This window comes from Anguilla rostrata, chromosome 10 (assembly GCF_018555375.3).
Source record: "Anguilla rostrata isolate EN2019 chromosome 10, ASM1855537v3, whole genome shotgun sequence".
NCBI classification, from domain to species: domain Eukaryota; kingdom Metazoa; phylum Chordata; class Actinopteri; order Anguilliformes; family Anguillidae; genus Anguilla; species Anguilla rostrata.
This window is the reverse complement of record NC_057942.1, coordinates 10,477,372-10,500,716: the sequence shown is the minus strand read 5'-3', so window position 1 is coordinate 10,500,716 and position 23,345 is coordinate 10,477,372. Positions and strand designations below refer to the sequence as shown.

Sequence of the window (23,345 nt, the reverse complement as noted above, 5' to 3'; positions counted from 1 at the left end):
AAAACAAAAAAAAAAAGCTGTTGGTTAAATAAACTGGAGGGAAATGGCTTGAACGGGCCCTCACTTTTTGAGGGAGGCCTCCTCTCAGTTTTAATTACCCCGGCAGTTGCAGCTGAAGCCCGGCGCGCAGCTGCTGGAAAGCTAGCGCTTAGCTTAGCGGCCTACGGAGGGAGCTGCGCTGAAAGAGAGAGAGAGAGAGAGGCGTCAGTGGGGAGCAGCCGGCGGGGCCGTGGAGACGCGGATCTGAGGGCCGTCAGCCCCGGCCCAGATGCCTGCTGCCAGATCCCCCGCTAGGAAAAGACAAAAACCGGTGCCTCTCGCACAATCGCCAGGAACCACCGGGGGGTGGGGGGGGGGGGGGGAGGGAGAGGGCTGCAGCACTGACAGCATTTAATGAGCCCCTTGCCCCGTCTAATAATCTCGACCCTCCCGAAAACATTCCCAGTCAGGGCAAAAATAATAGCGGCAGCGCGAGGCGGAACCAAGCGTCCGCGGCGGCGGCAACACGGAGAGGACGGCCCCATTCATCACCGCGTTTCAATGCCGCGACATCTGAGGGGCGAGGAGTCGAGATATCAACCGCCTGGCGGATCCAGCACAAAGCATCTGCGACGCTAACTGTACAAACCTGAGAGAGGGAAAGAGACCTGGGCCATTCATCCAATCGCTGGTCTCAAATGCCCTTCAGTTTTTACTTAGAAAAATATACGTTAAAATCCGCAGCTGAAGCGCTTTGAGACACAGAGCCGGATAACCTGGGGAAGGAGGGAGGGAGCGTGTGTGTGTGTGTTTGTAGGGTCGGGGGGAGAGAGCAGGGTGGAGGGGAGCACTGTCATTTATATTTACAACCTTCTCAGACACCTCCGGGGCTGTAATCCAGGTGGCCCAGACTGAAACCCTCCAAAACATTCACATTTTTTTTGCAACACAAAGTATCTATAGACGATGCTCCACTTTGATTGGGCAGCAGCGTGGCAGTGAGTCATGTGTGTTTGACTGTTAAAACGGGTTTGGCTGATGTTGGAACTTGAATGCCCTGTGGGGGAGAGCACATATTTAGACTCATCCTGCAGTGCAGTGCATTGTACCGCGCATATACGATTTTATTCGCCGAGAAGCAGCTTGCGTGCAAATTGTTTGTTTGGGTCGAAAAGTAGTGCTTTATTATTTTTTTTTTTTAAGTAGTTTTCCGCAAGGAATGAGTGTGAAAATCTCATTTTCACACTCATTCCTCGTGAAAAACAAATAAACTTTGGTTCATCAAAGTGTGAGTAAAGGTTATGGTGGAGTGGAGGGTGTGGCCTAGCCTGGGGACAGTTCTGAGACGCCTGAGAGCTGTTGACATCAGCACAGTCAAGACACTGTTGCTTTCCTCTGAGCAACATTTTAGTCATCATTACTTTTAATAGCAGAAAGGAAGTCATACCACATTTTTAGTTATTTACATCTGTCATCCCACTTGAAATAACACCTCAACTGCCATTTTGTGACAGAACTATTAAATTCCGATTTGATTTGAATGCCTCAGGCAGGGTGTCTGGGCCAATAGTTTAATATTGATTTGGATTCCCTGTGCAGTCCAGTTCCCCAGTGAAATTCAACGCAAACGGCGCGGAAAAAGTTTCCACAGTTGTAACATCACCTAGTAGTAAGTGATTCCTTCTTGACATCTCTCTTCCCCTCTTTCACACGCCACTTAGCATGTTACCCCGTGCGCCAGTTATGCAACAGAAATATAATTTTTGTCAGTTGTAGATATTATGCAATATGAAATGTGCTCACACGCAATGCTCAGATGAATTTGCTGAAAAAAAATATTCAACGATTCAATCATATTAGTTGTTTGTGCAGTTTTTAGCTAACATATTTCTCTTGAAATATATATTGACAAGACTTTCAACAATTTATTGCCTGAAATATATTACATGTTGGTGAACCTCAGGAGATAATCTAAGGAAACAGATTAGATCATTAAAAAAAAGTACTGAAAGTATTTAAATAATATATTGAAAGGTGCGCATTGATTCATTCAGTAATAAGACATTGTAACTGTATTTAACTCCCTCTTGCCATGTCTGTTCTCCTGCAACCGTGGGGTGCCTGAGTCGAACAAAATCTCAACAGCATGAGTTTTGCTGTCAATATTTTGTTTCCCACTATCAAACACAGTGATCCATTTATAAAACTGCCCATAGATCACACTGCACAATGATAAGGCGCATACATACCTGGAGATATGCAGCCTTCCTTGGCAAAGTATCTTTTTGATAATGCACATTTGCTGAAAAATCTCAAAAGCAAAAACACACAGTATGTAGTCATCTATTTTAGAGAGACAATGCATATTTCAAGATCATTTTGACAGAACATAAAATAACTGAAAAACTCACATTTAGAACACACATAAATATTCGAATCACACGTTATGTAGCTACATGTTATCAGTACATTTTATATAGTGAGAAAAGCCTGCTTGGCACAGCTTAAATTTTAGAGCATGGTGAAGCAGAATACACAGTTATTGGAAGCTTTAACAATCACGTAAGTACAGTGATGTTTAAGCAGTTTTTAACCTAGATGTAGGCAAAGCTGTCAACCACATGAAGAGGACGTAATTGAAAAACCTTGGATTAGTTTATTACTACATGTTTTTGATCCCAGGAGCAGACGAAGCTCGCTCAAAGTGGAATGTCTTGTTTTTTTAGCTTCTTTCTATGAAGCTTAAGTTCAGTTGTGTGTTAAATGTACTTTGCTAAAAAAAAAATCCTTACAAACCTGGATTTGAGAGTGCAAAAGAAGACATTTACCTTAGCCTACATTTAAAAGCGACAACAAATGTTCTCCGCCAGTGGAATACAGGTGTTTCAACAGAAAAGACCCAAAGGCCCAAACAACACACAACCCGACCCAAAGTGCTATTTGCACACATGAAAGCTGCGGTTTCTCTTCAAGATGGGGCACGCAGTTCTCAGGAGATTCATAACACATTGTTTCACACAGTATGTACATTTGACTTTCCCAGGCTTGAGACTGCTATTCAAAATGAGATCTAGTCACATTTCAAAGGGAGGCCTCAGAATGTAGGCACCAGATGTGCCTATAGTAATATCTGCCAGAGTAGGGAAAAAAAGAAGGGCAAAAATAATGCATTTGTTTGTAATTGTCCCCACCTGAATGCCAGACCCAGGCAAGCAGCATAATCCTCTTTTGAATGGATGCAGCTAAGCCCACACACACATAGCGGTTCATTTATTTTACTTATCGGATGTGCTTGTTGTTTGTTTGCGCTCACCGGCACAATCACGGAAAAGGCGCCCTTTTGACCATCCAATCAATGAACTTTATGTTTGACATTGATGCAAACTTCCTTTGGCTTCCAAATACAATGTTATTGTGAATTTCTTTCATCGGTGCTATGCAAGGCAGTGGAAGAAAACCCGTTTGTTCAGTTATTGACTGCTGAACAGATGGGGAGACGATTATTCAGTCTAATTCTTAAATGCAGTAAATGATTGAGATTACAAAATCGGAGTCATAAAACTCAGGCCCATCCAGCCAATATACTGACAGGGTATATATATCAAGATTGTACAGAAAAAGTGTTTTTCATAATCTGACCTATAAATACGGCTGGTGTCTGTGTGTTTAGATGTTTTCATCGTAACGTGAGAATGATTCAAAGTAAACAGAGCGCTTGTTTACTTCATAAAGATCTAAGGTAAAAATTTTAATAAACCACTGAGATAAAACCGTTAACGGAAGCACTGAGCAGAGACTATGCACAACTTGTGTGAAGATACACTTTCCAAATTTAAGCTGCGATTAACAGTCACAAAAAGGTGGTTAGGTTTTACTGATTAATTCTCATAATTATAACACCAAAATAAAACTTTAATGTTAACATAACACCCAAGTTTGCGGAGCAAAGAGGTTAGTGGACCATAAAGGTAATGGTATGAACCTAAGTAGCATAGAGCTCTTGTTAGTGCATTTGAATTCCAGACATTTTAGGGGAAAAGTGTACTTTAATCAAAGCCTGCACATCAAAACTGACCTAATTTGAAGTTACAAATAAATGGAAAAACAGGAAAACAAAACCAAGCAAACTTTAAAGCCTTCATTTCTGTATTGTTTGTATATGCAACATGGAAGTGAATAGATTAATTTTAATGGGAGTGAAATATGAAAGCCTAGCTCTCAAAAGTGGTTGGTTCAAAAATAATAAAAACTGCTTTGTTCATAATCTCTTTGATGTCATCAAACTTTTTTTATTAGTCACCTCCCCTCTTTCTAATAAACAACCTCAGAGTGAGATCCCACCTCTGCCAATTCCAGTATTCACACAGTGATAACTGACAATTAAACACAGTTAATCTCCCCCAGGACATGGCTGGGCCAGGGTTTCCAGGAAGCCAGTATACTCTAATCCGGTGTCCATACATTCTGAGCGTGTCAACCTATGCTTCCCCGGGCAGAACCTGTATACAGCGGGTCCTGACACATGCCCGCATCCGCATCAGTGTTTACATTAATCTAAGCAAGTTTTAGACCGGGTTCTTACGGAGTTTCTTTGATCAGAATGTTATCTACAACACAACTGACATGAGCATCATTACACTTCATCCTTATTTTTAAAATGCTGAAACTTCCAGTGAAATATGCTTATATCCGATGATCAATTCCCACCAAAGTTCTGCCATTTTATGAGTGACCATACTTTATCAAAATTAGCATAATGCTCTTAGATAAACTCCTTAAGCCTCAACACAACATTACAAGAAATAATCAGCGATTCCTGTAAACGGTGACCGCTCTTAAATGATCATTCATTTTACAAATACACCATGCATTTGCACTGTGGGCTGAAATTAGACAGAGATATAGATTAAGGCAATGAAATGGCAATGTATACCTAAACATAAACAATTTAGTCCAATTAAATAAATCTAATTAGAACTCAGATTAAAGAATGAATCTTTCCAAAGTGAAGTGTAAAGGAGGTTGTGTGTTCAAAGCGCTCACTCTCAAAAAAAAATATAGAACTAAACCACCAGTAAAATATATATAATATAGTAACAAAAATATATATAGGAAATTCTGAAATACCAACATTTAAAACTATAATGTTTTTATTTCTTTATAAAATAATGACATTTTTTAGAAATATATACAAATATTTTGATGTGCCACAAAAAGCACAGAAAAAAAATCAAAGGAAAACTGTCTGTACAAAAAGTTTGAAATATCTAGTGCTTGTTGTTTTATTTATGGCTAGAATGTGCTTCATAATAGGCAGTCCATACGCTCCTGAGCCCTTTTCAACTGCAGCATTCTTTCTTCACATCAGTCCAAACATGTATGACACTGCCTTGATTTCCATTAAAAAGCCACAAAACGCAACACGAAAGGGCCTCCGTCTCCCAGACCATTCATTCCCTTTGTCGAGGGGAGTCCTTTCATTGTCTTTAATCTGTTTCTACAGTACTTGTGTCTTTTTGTCACTAAGGAAAACATCTATTGCACATTATTCAAGCAACCCAGTGGCACATCCAAACTGTTTATTCCATTGTCTTTATCTCGAAACAAAAGTTTTTTTCCCCCTCTTTTTTAATATCTTTAAAAGTTTTTTTTAACAGTTAGAGAACCACTATTTTCCTTTTTATTTTACGTTTCAGCAAATTTTGCTCCCATTGCTTGAGATAAATCATAATATGAAAAGAGCATCCTGTTCAATGCACTGCATTTTCTTCAATGACATTTGCATAAAAAAATAAATATGAACCTGTAATGTTTCCCTTTAGACAGTACTGTAATAACAAAACATCATCAAAGGCAGGGCTTACATGTTGAAAGAACAGAATGGGTTTTTTTGCACTCTTTGTAGAGAGAAAAGGCTCAAACACACGTTGGAGGGGGCCCTGCAGGTTCGTACTTAGTGTTATGGCCTTTGAGTGGCGGGTGAGGCTTGATGCCGGGTCCGCCACTGGTGAACACACTGGCGGGCTTTCTCCTCGCCCTCTTCTTCAGTTTCCTGCTGAAGACGTTCTGCCAGGACTGGAGGGTCTTAGAAGTCCAGATCCACATGCCGCTGGTGATGCCCACCACAAGGAGCATAAAGATCTTGACCATGAAGATCTCCACAGCCGGAATGGAGCTGCTCATGAGGCAGTCCTCGGGGTCCTGGGCCCCTCCGCTGTCCCTGCATTTCTGCTCCCCAGCTACAATCTTCCAGTAGTCCATGTTGAGCCTCTCGTAGAAATAGCAGGCGATGACGCAGGTGGCGGGCACAGTGTAGAGGACGGAGAAGACGCCGATCCGCACCATGAGCTTCTCCAGCTTGTCCGTGTTCTCGCCCTCGGTCTTCATGATCTTCCGGATGTGGAACAGGGCCACGAAGCCCGACAGCAGGAAGGAGGTCCCGATGATGAGGTAGCAGGAGAGGGGGATGAGCACGAAGCCGGTGAGGGCCTTCACGTCCATGCTGCCCACGTAGCAGACCCCCGTCAGCTCATCCCCGGCCACCTTCCTCATCACCAGGATCATGATGGTCTTGACGGCGGGAATGGCCCAGGCCGCCAAGTGGAAGTAACTGCTGTTGGCCTCAATCGCCTCATGGCCCCACTTCTTCCCCGCGGCTAGGAACCAGGTAAGCGTGAGGATAACCCACCACAGGGAGCTGGCCATGCCAAAGTAGTAGAGGATGAGAAAGACGATGGTGCAGCCAGTGCTCTCCAGGCCCTCCTGAATTATGTAGTCAACGCCGTTGTCCCTGTCGCAGGCGATCTTCTCCGCCCCGACAAACAGACGGATGAGGTACCCCATGGAGTACACGCAGTAGGACATGGACAGGAATATTATGGGCCTCTCTGGGTATTTGAAACGCTGCGGGTCGATGAGGAAAGTGAGCACGGTGAAGGAGCTGGAGATGAAGCAGAGGATGGACCAGATGGCGATCCAGATGAGGGAGAACTGCTTGTCGCCCTGGCCCCAGAACACGTCCACCTTGCTGTGGCACCTGGGGGCGCACGACTCGCTCTTGTGCACGTAGTGGAACTTGCCCGGATTGCTACAGGCCTCCCGGTTGCCGCTGTCCTTGATCTGGAACTCCTGCCCGCTGTTGGGCCGCTGGGGCCTGAAGTCAGGCGGCTGGGTGTGCGCCCCCTTTGGGGGGTCGTCCGTGCCGTTGTTGGGAGCCTCCATGCACAGGTAGTTGGGGTCATTCTTGTTAGGAAGCCTGGAGCAGTCCAAGGAGTCAGGCCAGCGGAAGCTGAACTGCTCCATGATGGGGGAGCACTTGAGCCTAGCCTGCTCACACATCACCCTGCAGGCTGGGATGGGGGCCGACACCTGCTCTGTGCACATGGGCGCGTACAGCGAGCACAGGAAGAACTTCAGGTGGCTGTGGCACCCAAACTCAATGAGCGGGGCAAACTCATGCAGCTTGATGGCAGCCTCCCCCTGGTCCTCATGACCCATGAGGTTGGGCATCCTGGTCATGTTGTAGCCAATGTCCTTGCACAGGGGGATCACTATGTGCTGGCATCTTCCTTCCCCGGGTCGATCCGGGTCTATGGAGCTGATGGCAGCACAGCCCCCCAGCGCAAAGGCAATGAGCAGGCGGAAGAGGCTCAGTTTGGCAGAGGAAGGCATTGTCTTGTCAGTGTTCTCTCATGTAGAGCTCCACCAAATACGGGTAAACTAGGCAATGTTTAGTTGTTGTTTTTTCTTCCTCTTTAGAATAATGTCTGGTGTTTTAACTTCCTCCAGGCAAAAAATAAAAAATAAAAAAATAAACTAAGCGACTGTATGTACTTTCATGAACATGTCCCAAGAATTACAGAAAAGTAAAGAGAAGAGGATTTTAAAAACTTAACTGTCAAAGTAGCATAGCGTTTTGCTTATCAATTTTTACTTCCATTGCCTGTTACAGTAATTCCTGCGAGATCTCCTAGAACTAAAATGTAAATAACTTGCGTTGAAAATAATTGGAGCTTACCATGAGAGTCCGTGAACTGTTATTCAGTCTGTTGCTGGACATCCGAAAATGCTATAGGGGAAAGATCTAACCACGGTGTGGTAAATGTCCACCTCATCCAATGTGCTGGAGGACGAACCAGCTGCCCCCCAGACGGCTCTCTCACAGGGAAATGTTCAGATCCGTTAAAGCAGCACACAATCCAGACAATTTCCAAGCAGACGCGTGTAAAACCAGGCAAACACTTCTCGTTTCCAATCACGTTATTTCGGCAGGCTGTCCTGCCACCGTCCTGCAGCATGAGCGGAGACGAGCAGCGCTCTCAAACTCGTGCGCGACTAAAAGCTTTCGCAAAAAAATGTCAAGTAAGCTGTTGTTTTCCTCCAAATGCGACTAGTCTTTGTGCGTCCACAAGCAATATTCATGCGCTCACAAAATTTCTCTACAAAATTAACTTTACATTTGTTGCCGGTTACAATCCGGAGCGAGACCTAGCCAAAGCGAGTTGTTAGTTGCACTGCAGATTTGATTCTGTCTTCACCACCGTCCTGGACTAACCTGCCAAAAGATCCGCCTTCAAAGATACCTATTTTGCATAAGAAAGGTGAAACTGACACGGTGATTATTTTCAAATCGTGCGGAACAGCCAGCAGACCTCCTTAAAAATCCTCACAGCCTTTTACATTGTGATCATAGCAAACTACTCATCGGCCATTTGTTCTCTTTTCCGACTTAAAAAAAACTTTCTACTGACCGAAAAGTGTTAAGAATTTAGCACGTTCCGTAGTAGGTATGAGCCAAACGTCGTCAAAGACAACCAAATGGATTCTGCGGCGTTCCGTCGAAATGTTTATTTTTCCTCTGCCACAATTGACGATTTTCACGGTCGGGGCATTGTGTGGGGAGAGTGAGAGAAAGAGAAGTTTCTGTCGCCCCCAATTTTCCCTCACAGTTTAGTGAGAACAGAACCAAGTGTATAAATTGTTGTCATTTATATTTATTTTTAAATGAGTAGGTACGCCTTACGTCCATGCATGGAAATAGCTTTACTTCGGTAAATTTGTTTATTTTAATATGCGCTGCAATACACAGGCTATATTTTACGCACATAATTGCAAAATAAATATCAGGACATTGTTGGACGGGCTACCAAATGTAAGGACACAATAGCAAGTTTTTCAAAAGATTCAAACCTGATTTCGTAGAAATTACTTGAGGCGACACTTGACGGATAATAGGAGATGATCCTGTTTTGTTTATGTCTCATTCCTCCTTAACTGTACGGAAAAGGAGAAATAAAGTATGGGCGGGGCAAATTTTAAAAGAAGCAATCTTTCATCAAAGCAATTGGGAGTTTGCCAGCTTAGTTTAAGCTGTTAGGATTTCCTTTTCTGTAAAATAAAAGCAACAAAATTAGAATGCTCATCCTGCCTTTTGATATCTTTCTTTTCATACACAGAGCACGGCGTGCTGTGCAGATGCGACTTCAAGATGTTTGGAAAAAAACATTATTATTCTTTGTAAAAGATAAGGATATATTAATCCTAGTTTAATTGTCAAGCTTCCAGCATATTGCAGACACTTGCGCTGAAAAGATGCTCTCGTCATTAAGTGAATTCCAAATGTACTGTTAATTATATGTGTTCATTAGGAGAAAAATACCCGTCGTCTGTCAGCGCCCAGATATATTACCATTTCCTTTAATAGTGTGTTTCTTGCTTCAGACTCTCCCTAGGAGACCCACACATTTCTTAGATGCAAGGAGTGACTCACCCACCGTATTTATAGTTTCCTCAAATATTAATCCATTTAAAGCACTTTGCATATATCACATTACTCCTCAAAGCTGCGATTTGTTCAGCTTGCAATTTTGCACAATTAAGCCCTTCCAGAGCGGAGAAGTGCTAAGCAATGAGAAATTGCCCTTATTACCCGCGGTTTGTTTTAACCTCCGCGCCACAGTCTGGCGTCTTTTGAACGATTGAAAGACCTGTTTGCGCGACGCCTGCGTATAGGCAGTTTCTGGCCCACAGTAGTCAGCTATTTGTCCATATCTATAAGTAGGCCACTAATACTGTCCTGAAGGAACTCACAAGATTGCTGTCCAGTAGCCCTCAACTGCTGTACATACAGATAGTTTTCACTGTTTTTTATTTATTGTGGTGACTTTTATTATGAATTCTTACAAATGAACTCATGTATTTCTTTGGGATACAATTCCACATCTATAATACAAAGTCATTGATTTAACTCATTCATTTTAGTTATTTAAAAATTTTCAGAACAGAGAACCGTCAAGTGAAGACATGAGTGAAGAAATGAGATAGAGACAAGAGATAGATACAATTGTGCCCACATGACCCTGTAGCTGCTGAGTCTTTTTTTTATTGAATTCATTAAATTCTTTAGGTTCATAAAATATATATGTGGGAATAGACTACATGATATATCTGATCTTCATTTTTGGCAGCACACATTGTTTTTGGAATGCTTTGCATTTGTTTTCCTACACGCTTTGTAAAAACCGACTGCTCACTTTGTGAACACAGAGAAACCAGTTAATCATTAGGCAGTCAAATATGCAATGCAATTCATGTGAATGCAACGCAGCTGAGAGCTTGATCCTCAAAACTCTGTGCCTTTCGGTTCAGATCACTGCGGAAATCACAGGGGACACAAACATAGGGAGGAGCTGCGGAGGGCCTCCTTTCTGCGGGAAACAGTTTTTTTGTTTTGTTTTGTTTGTTTCGCTCATAAATTTTCTGACGAAGACGGAGAGGAGCGCCCGGAGGGAAGAGTCAGGAGGCGAAGCCCTTCCAGCGTGGATCGGAGGGGATCCGTCTTCCTCAGCTCCTGATGTGGCTCTGACCCTGCCATCGGAGATCCGTCAGGACATTCCAAAGTGCGGGCCTTGTCTTGCCACTTGTCGGCGAGCATCTCGTTTGGCGTGGCAATAAGTTGTGTTGAGCGGGGGCCCATTGTCTTTCTCCCCGTGATTCACGGTGCCGGCGACCGCGCTGGCAGAGCGGACCCGAAAACGGCCAGGTTGTCAGAGTCTCCCTCTGAGGTCATAAATACGCCTCCGGGAACATTCCTCGGGACTCTTACCGCCGGGTTGTGTAACTACTGACTGCTGTGTCATTAATATGTCCATCTTTGTCCGTGAAAACAAGCAAGAAAGAATATGAAAGGGCCGCGCATTAATCTGCCATTGGTGCTGTGTAATTTGCCTGCCTGGCCACTGTCTTCATTGCTGGGATCAGTGTGTGCAGTGCTGAGCTGGAGGTGTCATCGCCAGCGGCATTCTGCAATTACTTTTACTGGTGAGGGGCCCCCAACATCCCTTACCCTAGCTATGTCTGTGTGACTCTGTTGAGAACTGTTATTAGCGCTCCCTTTGAATCCTAGAAATGAATAACTGAGCTGACTGCATGAGCCTAAGTACCCTCCTGATCATGTAATGGAGAAAGCTTGTGGGAGTTGGAGTCTTTAATTGGAGGTTGTCGGGTCACGTTGGGTTATTTGAGAAATTTTCCGAGCCTATAAAACAAAACGTGACCTTGCTGGGGGAATTCATATCACTGAGCGGGCTCTCCTTCTGCGGCGACGGGCTCCGACGTGCTTAACCGACAGGAAAACGCCAGAGCAGGTGTTGTGCGTTTTCCAATGAGGCTTAACAGAAAAGAAGTCAAAGTGGTTTCTGCCAGAGATAAAGTCAGGAAATGGTATACCATCAAATGTGGTGACCTTGAATATTCAAACAAGCCTATCAGGAGCTCTTGATTACAGTTTGTAACCGACTCTCTGCATAGACCCACTCCTCGGCTACTCCCGTCATGGTGAAAAGCAATGGCAACTGGATCATGCCCTGGGGCCTGAGCTGAACTGCGTGCTATGTGCTGTTGGACCGCTTCAGCGAGTTGATGATTGTTTTTTTGTGGGCCTCACATCCACTTAGTAGACTTTTTGTTGTAAAAAACAAAAAAAACACGCATGACTACGTGATAGAGCTGAGAGTCCTGGTCTAAGATGGCAAGACGGTTTGTTTGCACCATAACCCCTGTGTATTTGAAACATGAACCACTCAACCTTGAAATTTTTTTTTCTTCTTCCACCGGGGCCATGTGGGAGAATCGAGGGCCCCACTGACTGCAGCAGACACCAGATCCTTCCCCGCCCGCTCACATTACCTTGTAAAACAGTTTAATAACATGATTTATTCACAGACCTCGCCACGGTCCTTGCCCAGGGTGAAATTAGGATCACAAGTAAATAAAAATGCTTTTAGTGCATTTTTATTACAGTCGCTAAAGTGCTCTTCAGAATATTTTGGAAATGTGCTTCAGTGAGATGAGGGTTCTCACTTCTAGAGCACTTGTGGTCTCAGTTTGCGCCTTTCTGCAACGATCTTCGACCTTTTCAATGTGTGGTGTTTGCGCTTTGTTCTTAAACGTGCGCTTGGAGTTGGTCATCTAACAGGAGCCAAATATTTTTCATATTAATACGAAAATGTCGCTTACAAGTCCAAAGAAAGATTTGCCTTTGTTCCTACAAGGCCTGAATTGTCTGGACATTCCTCAATCCATACAACTGCACACGCGTGGGGCTCTCATGTAAATGCATTTTTTGCACGCAGAAAACAGCTGACCCACCACAGTCCGTCTGTAGCCTCTAGCGGTAGAGCCGCCGCTCAGTCACTTCCATGTAGGCGCAGAGGGGAAACGACAGCTAGAGGTGGAAAGCCATTATTTAATGTTATTTGTTCTGCTCGCTATCAACGACAATCGCTGCCCCTGTTTACCCATCACATAGCTTTTTGGAAAACGGCATCTGACACCTTTAAAAGGCACGCATCCACCCCTATTATCTGCCTTGATTGCTCGTTTAATAAAACATACAAGATAATATTGTCACACTGGCTAATGAAAATACACAGGCTGGTTGGTTGTTCTAGCTCAGAGCCTTTGTTCCTGTTTTTTCTCTTTCCCTACTTCTTTCTCGTCCCTCTCTTTTATGATTGTTTTGCTGGTCATGATGATCTCTCTTTGAAAGGGAGAAGAAAAGGGAGAAATCATTGCCGCTCAATCTTTAGCATCAGTAGCCTCCGTAGCTCCTACTCTCTCTCTTTTATCTTGTTTTTTTCAGTCTCTCCCCCCCTCCGTTTCACACATATGCACCCCCCCCCCCCCACACACACACACACACACACTGACACACACATACACACATCAACTTTATCTCATCTTTCCAAACCGCAACAACACTATAAAGAGGAAAAAACACTGTTCCATCTCTGAGAAATCAGTAACTGTGAGATAATTCTGTAACTAATAAAGTGAAAGGGGCCCTTTGATGGCTCAAGCTGAAAAGATATTTTATTTTTTGTGTGTGGGATTTGAGATGTGCGATTCTATGGAGCTAGCTGGCTCCCCTGCTGCTAGGCTCTGGCTAGAAGCTGGCCCCCCTCTGGCTAATGTTATGGAGAATCGGAGGAATTTTATGGCTGTCTTTTCCCTCAGCCCCCTTCTTTCTTTTGTTCCCCTTTGAAGAATGACTTTAGACATTTTATTTACATATTTAACCATGGATGAAAGAAAAGAGGGGTGAAAAAAGAAAGCTCCTAGGGCCCTTGTGGGAATTTTGATAAGTTTAAATTAATGGAAATCTTATTAGCTATTTTCTAAAGAATGTGAAGCTTGTGTTTTCTGTTCGAGAAGTTTAAAAAAAAATAAAAAACATTATTTTTAAGATGATCATTGTATATGTTAAAAACAATAGTGATACCTATGTAATGGCAACTGAAACTCTGTGACCGCCGACAATGCAGTCTGAATTTATTTCTTGTAATATTTTACGCCATCTTTTTACTTGTCACTGGAAATATACTTGATAGTATTTGTGATGACATCAAGTGACATGAAAAAAATAAACTTTGAGACCATCTGCAATTATTGCTCTGGCACTTTCATTCAACAGAATGAACTGGTTCGACTCTGTGAGTGAGCAGAACCTTTCAGACATATTTTGTATTGTTGCCGAAAAAATAAAGGGCTTGTTGATTAAACGGACGGGGTGGGGCAGAGGCATAAGCGCCTTACGGGAGACCCCCTCCTTGTCTCATTCATGACCCACAATAAGCAGAAACAACATGCTCCGCTGGAGGGGAGTCTATTTATCCGGACAATCATCGCGAAGCCTGACAATCTTCAGGAAGCCTGGGCCTCTCTCTCACGTTCCTTTTATTTATGTATTTCTTTTTTACTTTATTTATTCCCTAATCATTGCTTTTGGGGGAAATTTGCAGAGGAGCATTGTTAATAAAATAAAAAAAAGTGAATACAGCGGGAAATGTGTTCCCCTTCCCTCCAGAGAGCGGGTGAACAGTCGGGATGGGATGAGCAACAGCTCTCTTGATAGAGAAGAGAACCATTGAAAATAATGAGTCAAAATGAATCGAAAGGGGCGGGTAATTGCCTTGTTCTGGTGAGAGAGGGGAAAATGCAACCAGCCAACCAGCCAAAGCCACAGAATGCGTCCGCAGTTATGAATTAAATTGTGACCTGGGAAGGGGGTTGAGAAAAGGTGGGACTGTGAGCGAGGCAGTCTCATTTGTCTGATCTAGTTTACCGTCTGCCCCCGATATATTATTTTATTTCAGTATGCATTCCCTATAAATGTTTTTATTTATATATTTATTTTTTGCATTTGCATTTGCAAGCGGTTTAGTAAGATCCTCCATTTTAGCAAAGGGTCAGACGTTTTGAGGAAATGCGTTCGAATTTGAGCAATTAATTATTTAAGAGCCCTGCAACATCAAAGCCTTCAGTATTCTGTGCACATACGGTTTTAATAGATCAATGAAAATAACTTATTAATGAGTACTAATTTGTCCTGGTCTTCTGATTTTTTTCTATGACACAAAACTGAGGAAAAGGAAAACACCGGGCCACAGAAGCCTACTTTTCATGAAGTTATTCACAACAGAGACGGCACTGGGAACAGAATGGACGCTCAAAGTGTCTGTGCCTGCAGATTAAAGCAGTTTAACATGGTATCTGTTCTGATTTGCTGTGATGCGGATTAGGACTGGAAACGATACATTTTCACAATTCCAGGAGGTCACTACCAATCAAGTTTGTTACAAATCCAGTCACATCTGTGGTCACTTTGAAGTCTTTGCGTAGGTGTGCTGGCTTGGTCTCATTTGGGATCTGCTCCCTTCCTGCCTCCATTTGGTCACCATCAAACAGCGCCCGAGAGAAAGAATGCGCCTGTGTGTGTTTACCAGACTGAGACCAACCAGTGTGGCTGAAGAGTCCCTCCAGTAACTGATCCACACAGCACATCTTTGGGTCGGCATACAACACTTAATGGAAGGAGGCGAGGGAGACATGGAGCCGTCTAATGCTCAACGAAAGCAGTATATCTTTTTTAAAAGACTACTGCAGTTACTGTAAGAACCAAAGAAGATTGGGAGATAGAACAAAAAGAAAGAAAGAAAGAAAAACACTTTTTTTGTTCCCCTGTTTGGAAAAGAGCATTGATTGAAATATTACCCAGGGTCCTTGTTGGGGCACTTGAGTGCGAATTGCAAATGAGGAAGACCCTCTCTAATCCCTCTTTGAGTGGCTGGCCTGGGATCAGTGGCGTCTGGGGGGGACTCCCCACTGGTTCTGGCCCCGGAGGCGCCATTCAGCTGGGCCGCCTCCCCTGGCCATTCCCACACTCCCACCGCACAGCGCAACACAGGCTCGCACACAGGCACCCTCCAACCAAATTAGATTAGACTCCTTCTCTTTCTCCACAGCACGTCGCTGGCCTTTTCTCTGCCAGGCCTTTATCCTCGCTTTCTTCTGTCTTTAAAAAAAAAAAAAAACTCCACAGAACTTTCAAAAACACATTGATTTTTGAAAGAGTTTAAAAAAGGAGAGACAGCCACTTTTTTTCTCAAAGTTTTCTAATTGACCCGGGGTAATTTCATAATTCTCGTAGCCCATTGTCACTCTCCCAGAGTGATGGGCCGCCTGTGGAAAAGGGATGGGATGGGGTGCGGTCGGGGGAGAGGGGGTGTGGGTGGGTGCGGTGGGGGTAGGGGGGGAGGGAGTGAAGCGGTGAGAACTTGGCCAGCTGTGCTGCATGTCAACCTGTTACTTTAATGAAAATGAGAACCCAGTGAGCAATGGGGAGGATGCCTTTATAGCCTGCCCGATATTGTCTGGCTTGCTTTGCTTGGTCATGAATCCTCCCATTGAACGACAGCAATTAATTTGCAACTGGCTGGAAGCTATAGTCTGCCATTTACTATGCATGTCTGGTTTACTCTAAACACAGTTCACGTAGTGGATCTATTTTTAGTCAAAGTGTAATATAGAACTGGGGCACTGTTGATGGTAGAAGCTTTTAAGAGTACCCCAGAAATAATTCCCAGGTGTGTGTTTACAATGTGCATGATCCAGGAAGCTCAAAGTATCAAGTGGACAGTTTTAGGTCTGTTTGTTTCTTTATTTTTCCATGCTCCCTGTAGTTGTTCATTGACAATACTCAGCTTCAGATGAGTCATTTTGAGGAGTTTTAGCAGCTTTACCCATGCAGCTATATTTTGAGGTTTATCTAGGCCAACAGTACACTAACTGATTCCTAGATATGATCTGTCTGCTTCATTTGCCCCAAACCCAGACAACTGAACATACACTAGGAATATGTACCCATTGCTAAATATTGCAGCGATTACTTAAAACAGTGCTTACTTCTTTGTGGGTAGTTCAGGCTGTTTCACAAATCATCAATAGTTCACAAGAGAAAAAGTTCTGCGCGTGCTCAGCATCAGTATTTCACAACAGATTTGTTGTAGTCTCGTAAATTACAGATACACTAAAGTCATAAATATATCTGTTGCGTGCCAGTGGGGAAGTTCCAATTCGTCAAGTGCCTTCTCTTATTATTTACAAACAAATACTATAAAATGCTATAAATCTATAAAGCATGGGCTCATCTCATAACTCCTTAGCCAGGTTACTTTTGGTAATATTTTAAATAAGATGTACTCTGAGTGGAGGAAAGCCATAGTGATCTTAAAATAATTCTGAAAGTTAGCCAGCTAGCTCCTTAAACCCACTATGTGAAATCCCCCCCCATCGGTTAATCGAAGCATTGATTATCGGTCAAGCAAAGCAGTATTAGATGTGTCCCAGTGTCAGCAGTAGGGTACTTGATCAAGTAGCCGTGTTGGATTGCTTCTGTATGTTGGGTCACATAAAAAGGGTGCACTCAAGAGGAGGGGCACAAAGACATTATTCTCAGCATTGGGGTGGTCACATTGGCTGAGAATATCAATAAAATGTGGAACGCAAGCAGCGCAACATCAACACGCAATATATTTATTTGCTGCTGTTGCCAGCATTGCAAAAGGTAATGACACTGCCAAAGTTGTTTTCCTTCTGATAACTACAGCGTGGCATCTTGAAATGGCTGCAACAGGCATGCTTGATGTTGCAGATGGTAATTCAGTAACCTTTGTGCCATTGCGCTGAAATGTGTAATATGCTGTGCCCAAAATAATTAACTGGTGTCTTTATAAAGTAAGTGCTTGTGTGTGTATGTAAGAGGACCTTTTTCGACTGTAGGTTGTCCCTGAAACAGTCAGGGGTAAAACCATTCTCTGGGTTTCGGTCCCAGTCTTTTCAGCTTGTGATTTATCTACTTCCTGCAGAGGGTCCAACGGCGGGCTGAGAGAAGGAAGTGGCTGGCAGGGAGGGGGGGGGTTTGGGGGGTGGGGTGGGGGGGGACCCTGTGATGTGATACCCATTCCATTCCCCTTATTCCCCTTGGTTTTGTTCCGCCCCTATCTGCGACTCGAGAAAGTTGCTCACTTCAAAAAAGAACGCCCTGCAGTAAGATCATAGCAACCTGATTTATTCCTCCATACTTGGGCATTCCAGTTTGCCGTCTTCAAAAAAAAAGGGGGGAGAGAGAGAGAGAGAGAGGGAGAGAGAGATTAAAAAGAAGTGATTTAGCTGACGTGAAAGTTAAGCCGCTGTCAAGTGCTATCTTACAGTGCCTAGAGTAAGGCTGTCTTGGATTACAATAAGGGACAGCGTTATGAGTGAAGCAGAAGTTCAAGGGTTCACTTGCACTGTGTACTCGGGCAAAAGCATGCATGTCTGAACAAATCAATGCAATGTAACACTCAAAGCTTGCCCTAATCACTGTAGGTTAAGAGGTGCTGCATTTTAAATTGTGATATTTTTCTTAACGTTTTTTTAGCGTGCTTTCTCATTTGGAATGCACTGGACAGTTTATATTATGTATCATGACAAGATGAGGAAAATGTACTTTCTGAAAAGGATGAATAAATCATGCGCTCACTTTTCAGCCGAGCAAGGGGTTTAAGTCGGTCAACACGTCGCTTGTTCCAAATTTGTTGTGCTGCTCGCGCCCTCGTCCGCTTGTTAAATCACACAAACTGCCCATAGTTTTGTCTAATTGTCCGCCTTTAGTAAGAGCCCTCTTCATGAGAACTTCTATTAAGTTCACTGAGTAGCCGAGCCGTCTGAACAGACAATCTGTGCTGCAAATTGAGATCAAAGCAAAATTAAAGCTGACTCGTTCAAAGCCAGATAAAATGTGTGAGCCTGCAGCTATATTTTCTGTATTGATTTCCTCCCTTTCTCCCCCCCGTTCCCTGGGACTGCTGCAGCTCTGTATGAAGCTCAAGCGCACCCTTTGCTGACGCCGAGCGTTTCAAACCGCACGCCGATACAGACAAAATGCCGACATGGCGATGCCAGATAAACACATGCGGAGCGCGATGGAGATTCTCGCTTCCCCCTGCAAAGAGGCGCGCGGAGGGCTTCGGGGCACGTCATTGGCTGCCGGAGATCATGTGATCCGTCATCATTATATCACGCGGTGCAGCCTTCCCGGTGACCCGCGTACAGACAAGGCAACGCACAGAGGCCCTAGAGTGATCATCCCCACTTAAGCACATCGAAACTCTTACAACAAAGACCTACCAAAAGCCTGCTGACTTTGCGTGAACACAAGAGGCAATGCATCATATGCACTGTACAGTGTCTGGTACCATTATGTTCCCATTGCATCACCCTGCCAATTTTTGCAATCATATTAACATGTCATAATAGTCATTCTATCATAATCATAATATTAATATTTATAGAAAGTATCATTTTTTGTCTTTGTTATGAAATACAAAGACAGAAAAATTGGGACTGGCGTACTCTTATTCAGTGTGTTTAGTGTAGCTGTCAAGGTTTAAACCGGGAGAAAAATGAGTAAGAGATAATGGCTAAGACAAACAGAATGGAGCTGTCTTCTGCTTATTAGTCGAGATTTTTAAAGGAATGAGAGAAAGTGAAATTTTCTTAGCGCCTTTTCACCAGAGGCATCCAGCTTTTCTTGCAAGGAACCACATGTGGAGCCTCTTTTATTGAAGTTTGTTTAGATTAGTGAGGACATTGAAGTGTGGTTTTCTGAAACGCTTTCCTTGGCAGTTGTTATTTGCTTAAACTCCTGCAGAACAAAGAACCGAGCTTGAATCAAGTCCCTCTGACAATGTACGGTAGAGAAGTCGCTTATTTGTTTTTTTTGAAACATGTCAGATTTAATTAAAACAAAATACCCTAAACTTCACGTTCCCCAAAATAACGCGAAACAAAACAAAAAGCTCCTTTCATGGGGCTCAAAACCGGATAATTATGTGCAATTATAAAAGCTGGCTGCGCTCCAGGTCATCGGCAAGGTGTGAGGGGTTGAGTGAGTGTGAGGATGAAGCAGTCGCAGCCTCCTTAGAAGTCCGGGAGTGATTGACGTGCCTGTCGGTGAAACCTGAACAGCTCCGCTCCAGTTATGAAGACAAGCAGGAACCGTCAGAGCTTAATCATGATCATTGCCATTATCAGCAGTTCTGTCATTTATCCCAGCGAGAACGCCTCAGACACTCCCAGACTGTCCTAATCTTCTGTCTGTGTACACACAATCCTTCTCCCTCTGGTCAGCAAGTGTAATAACTTTTGCAAAAAATAGTGTTCCCATATTACTCGTATTGTCACTTCCTGGCCAGGTGTATATGCATTTTGTATCGTGTATTATAATAATAACATTATTATTATTATTATTATTATTATTATTATTATTATTATTATTATTATTATTATTATTATTATAGTAATCCCAATAATAAGACATTATTGGGATTACTGCAGTATAATCATTTCTTTGCAGTATAATATAATTACCAATAGTACAACACTGTGAGCATTTAGGTTCTTCGCTTTCCTTGATGTATTTCACTAGGCTCAGCATTCAAAAGTTTAAATCTCTTACACAATGTCCAATCACCTCACAAACTAATGAGGTGACATAGTGCTTATGCAACTGCCAATCTCCTAGAGTGTAAAGGTATCACAATCACCAATGAAGAGTCATTTAATCAAATGGACACCAAATTGAAAAATCCTTTTTAAAATACCCGAAATCTGTAGAGTTTATTCTTTTGAAATGTACCTGCATAAATACAGTAGGAGGTTCTTTTGACACTCAGTATTTATTCATGAGATAACCAGGCAGCGGCGCAACTGTTTTTTGCGAAACCCAGAATCACACTGTATGCCTCTCCCACACTCTTTACATACGAACTGAGTTGTGAATGGTCCTCTACCAGACAGAGGATTGGGGCCAAAGCAAAAATAATTAGCATATGGCTTTTCCAAGTCGTCCGCGGCCTTTTTTCAGTTTGGCTAAAATATGTTATCTCTCATGGCCTGCTACTTCCTTCTGGAAAGGCGAGGCGGGACCTGAACCGCTAGCAAAGGACTACTTCCCGCAGTCATGTCTGCATTTGTTTACTTTTGTCTGCATTTGTTATACCTATTGTAGCTCTGTTATACCTATTGTAGCTCTGTTATACCTATTGTAGCTCTCTTGCAGGAATGTTGTAAAGCGCTTGTCTCCGAGTTTTGTAATGCACTTGTTGTAAGTCGCTCTGGATAAGAGCGTCTGCTAAGAACCTATAATGTAATGTAATGTAATGTACTTCCTTAGCGCAGAGCAACAAAGCAAAAATCCTTCGCCTTGACACATTTGAAGATTGTGTCAGTAGCACGCTGCTGCCAAACATTCAGACAAATCAGCTGACTCCTCTGTTTTTAATTTATTCGAAAATGGCTTTCTAGGTTACTGCATTTTTCCTGCGTCTGCATTATTCTCCAGAGTGTCCAAAGAGGGCCTCCTCCGGTCCCTTGTGTTGAAGTAGGGTGTGAACCAAGACACCGGAGGCTTCTCTCAGCAGGACTGAGGCGTATTTATCTGAGTGCCAGAACAAATGAAAGAATTATTAACGTAGATGCATACAATAAATGCACTCTCACACGTACACACATAGACCTACACATGAACTCACACAGATGCGTACACACAGAAACAAACACGCGCAAATGCACGTGCACATGTAACCACGGATACACATATAAACTAACACACGTCTATACAGGTGAACGCACGCGCGCACACGCATACGCACAGTTCTGTTAGATCTAACACCTGGGCAGGCTGGAAGGTGTATGAATCAAACTGAGCAAAATGGCTTTTAATCTGTTCAGGTTTTGTTTCATAGCTGTGAGCACTCTTACCTCATTTCTGAAGCTTCCTCCACGGACTGAAGGATTACTGTATCTTTAGGCATTCCTCGGGCTCAGATATCAAAACAGCGCTAAATAACCTGTCATTCTCTTCCCCTGAATACAGTATTTCATACGTGTAGGAGCTTGTGGGCCATTCTTCAGAAAAAAAAGAAACCCACAACAATGACACCTCTCAGAAGGCTAAAGCATTTAAGCAATTTCCTAAAACTGTTTGGTGTGGGTTTTTGGAACATGCCGTAATTAAAACATAAAGAAGCTGTTGCCTACTTAAGGATAAGCCGATGAGAAAACATTTTTGCAACTGTAAAATAACTAGGGAATCTTAAGAAGTTTGATAAATGAATCTCACAACAAAGACACTTTTGCACCTGAAAGTATCTCACAAAAGATACACCTGGTCTTTACCCAGATGTCACCTCTCCCAAAGGAGTCACACATGCAACTGCCAAAAATCTCGTCATTTAAAAAAAACCACGCTCCCCCTCCCCCTCCTGCTCCTGAATACACATGAAATGAACATGCCATTAAGCGCTTACTTTTGTTTCGAAATCCCATTAGGAGTGGCAGGTCCAGCGTTGCAGTGAATTATTATTTTATTTCAGCACAGAATTTTCAAAGCTGACGGGAAGAAAAAACAGTGACTCGATATGACATCATGTCAAAAACAAGACCCTATTGAAACTATCTTTTTGAAATTTGTTTTCATCTCAGAAGTGTGTGGTACTATGGGGAATGGCTGTTTTTTCCTCTATGATTAAACAGCATAGCAGAACAATATGCTCTGTTCTGTTATTCCTCTACTCTTTTTATTTTTTCCTCTGTGTTTGCTGCAGACATGGTTGTTGCAGCTTCTCACCAGGGTGAGAGGATGTGGGCTTATTACCCATAAAACACCTTTTGTTGAGGGATTTGAAAGCAATTTTAAGGACGAGAGCTCTCGCATAAAGTCACAGACTGAGAAAAATAGAAGAAAGTGGGTGCATTAAATATTCTAATAAGATTCGTGTGACTCTCAAAAACTAAAAAAAAAAGCCTGTTTCACTTCCTTGTAGGGAAAATTAGCCCAGTGGTGGTTCTTAAATGATGACCTCATCAGGATGTTGAGAAATAACCAAGTTGGAGACCCTAATTGCTCAATAAATAAATTATTTGGTTGATTAGAGACTAGCATGCTCACAGTGGTGAGAATCTTCTGTTGTTAGGAACAAGCAGGTGTTTGGTAAAAATTCAAGGTCCTGTACCTCTGTCTGCCACTTTGTGGATTCAGAACACCAAAACAAACACTGTTCCTGCATACACTGTGCCACAAAACCAGCAGCACTGCACCAACACCACATACACTGTTACACAAAACCAACAGCACTGCATCAACACAAATGAGCGACCCACTAACTCCTTCCCAAGATTCAATCTTCATACTGTAATAACGTTTTACCACGCCGGAATCCTACAAAGAAGGCCTTCTAACTTTCAAATGATTGCTTCCAATTACAATTCCGTTTCATCTCCGCTACACATGTTGAGGAAATGTGTGCTTTCAAGATCCAGAGAGAGACCAAACGGAGTAAACAAAACTCCTGTCATTCCCTTTGAAAGCGGTGTCAATTGCTGTTGACGGTCCAGGTACGTGCGGGCAGACTGTTAGCCGTTTTTAACAAGGTGACAGCGGCCCATTAAAAGTTCAAACAGGGAATCAGGAGAAGAAGGAGAGC

At 43.0% G+C, this 23,345-nt stretch overlaps 2 protein-coding genes across 3 annotated transcripts in view; one reads left to right on the top strand and one right to left on the bottom strand.

Annotated features, from left to right (window-relative positions):
• LOC135264939 (transmembrane protein 132C) overlaps positions 1–23,345 on the top strand; it is a 127,644-nt gene that overhangs the window by 28,535 nt on the left and 75,764 nt on the right. The gene's annotated exons all lie outside the window — the stretch shown is intronic.
• Positions 5,112–9,221, bottom strand: fzd10 (frizzled class receptor 10). Its single transcript, XM_064354000.1, has 2 exons — positions 7,997–9,221; positions 5,112–7,761 (listed from the first exon to the last, which is right to left on the bottom strand). Exon 2 carries the CDS (start codon positions 7,648–7,650, stop codon positions 5,896–5,898), a length of 1,755 nt encoding a protein of 584 aa, XP_064210070.1. The 5' UTR covers positions 7,651–7,761; positions 7,997–9,221; the 3' UTR covers positions 5,112–5,895.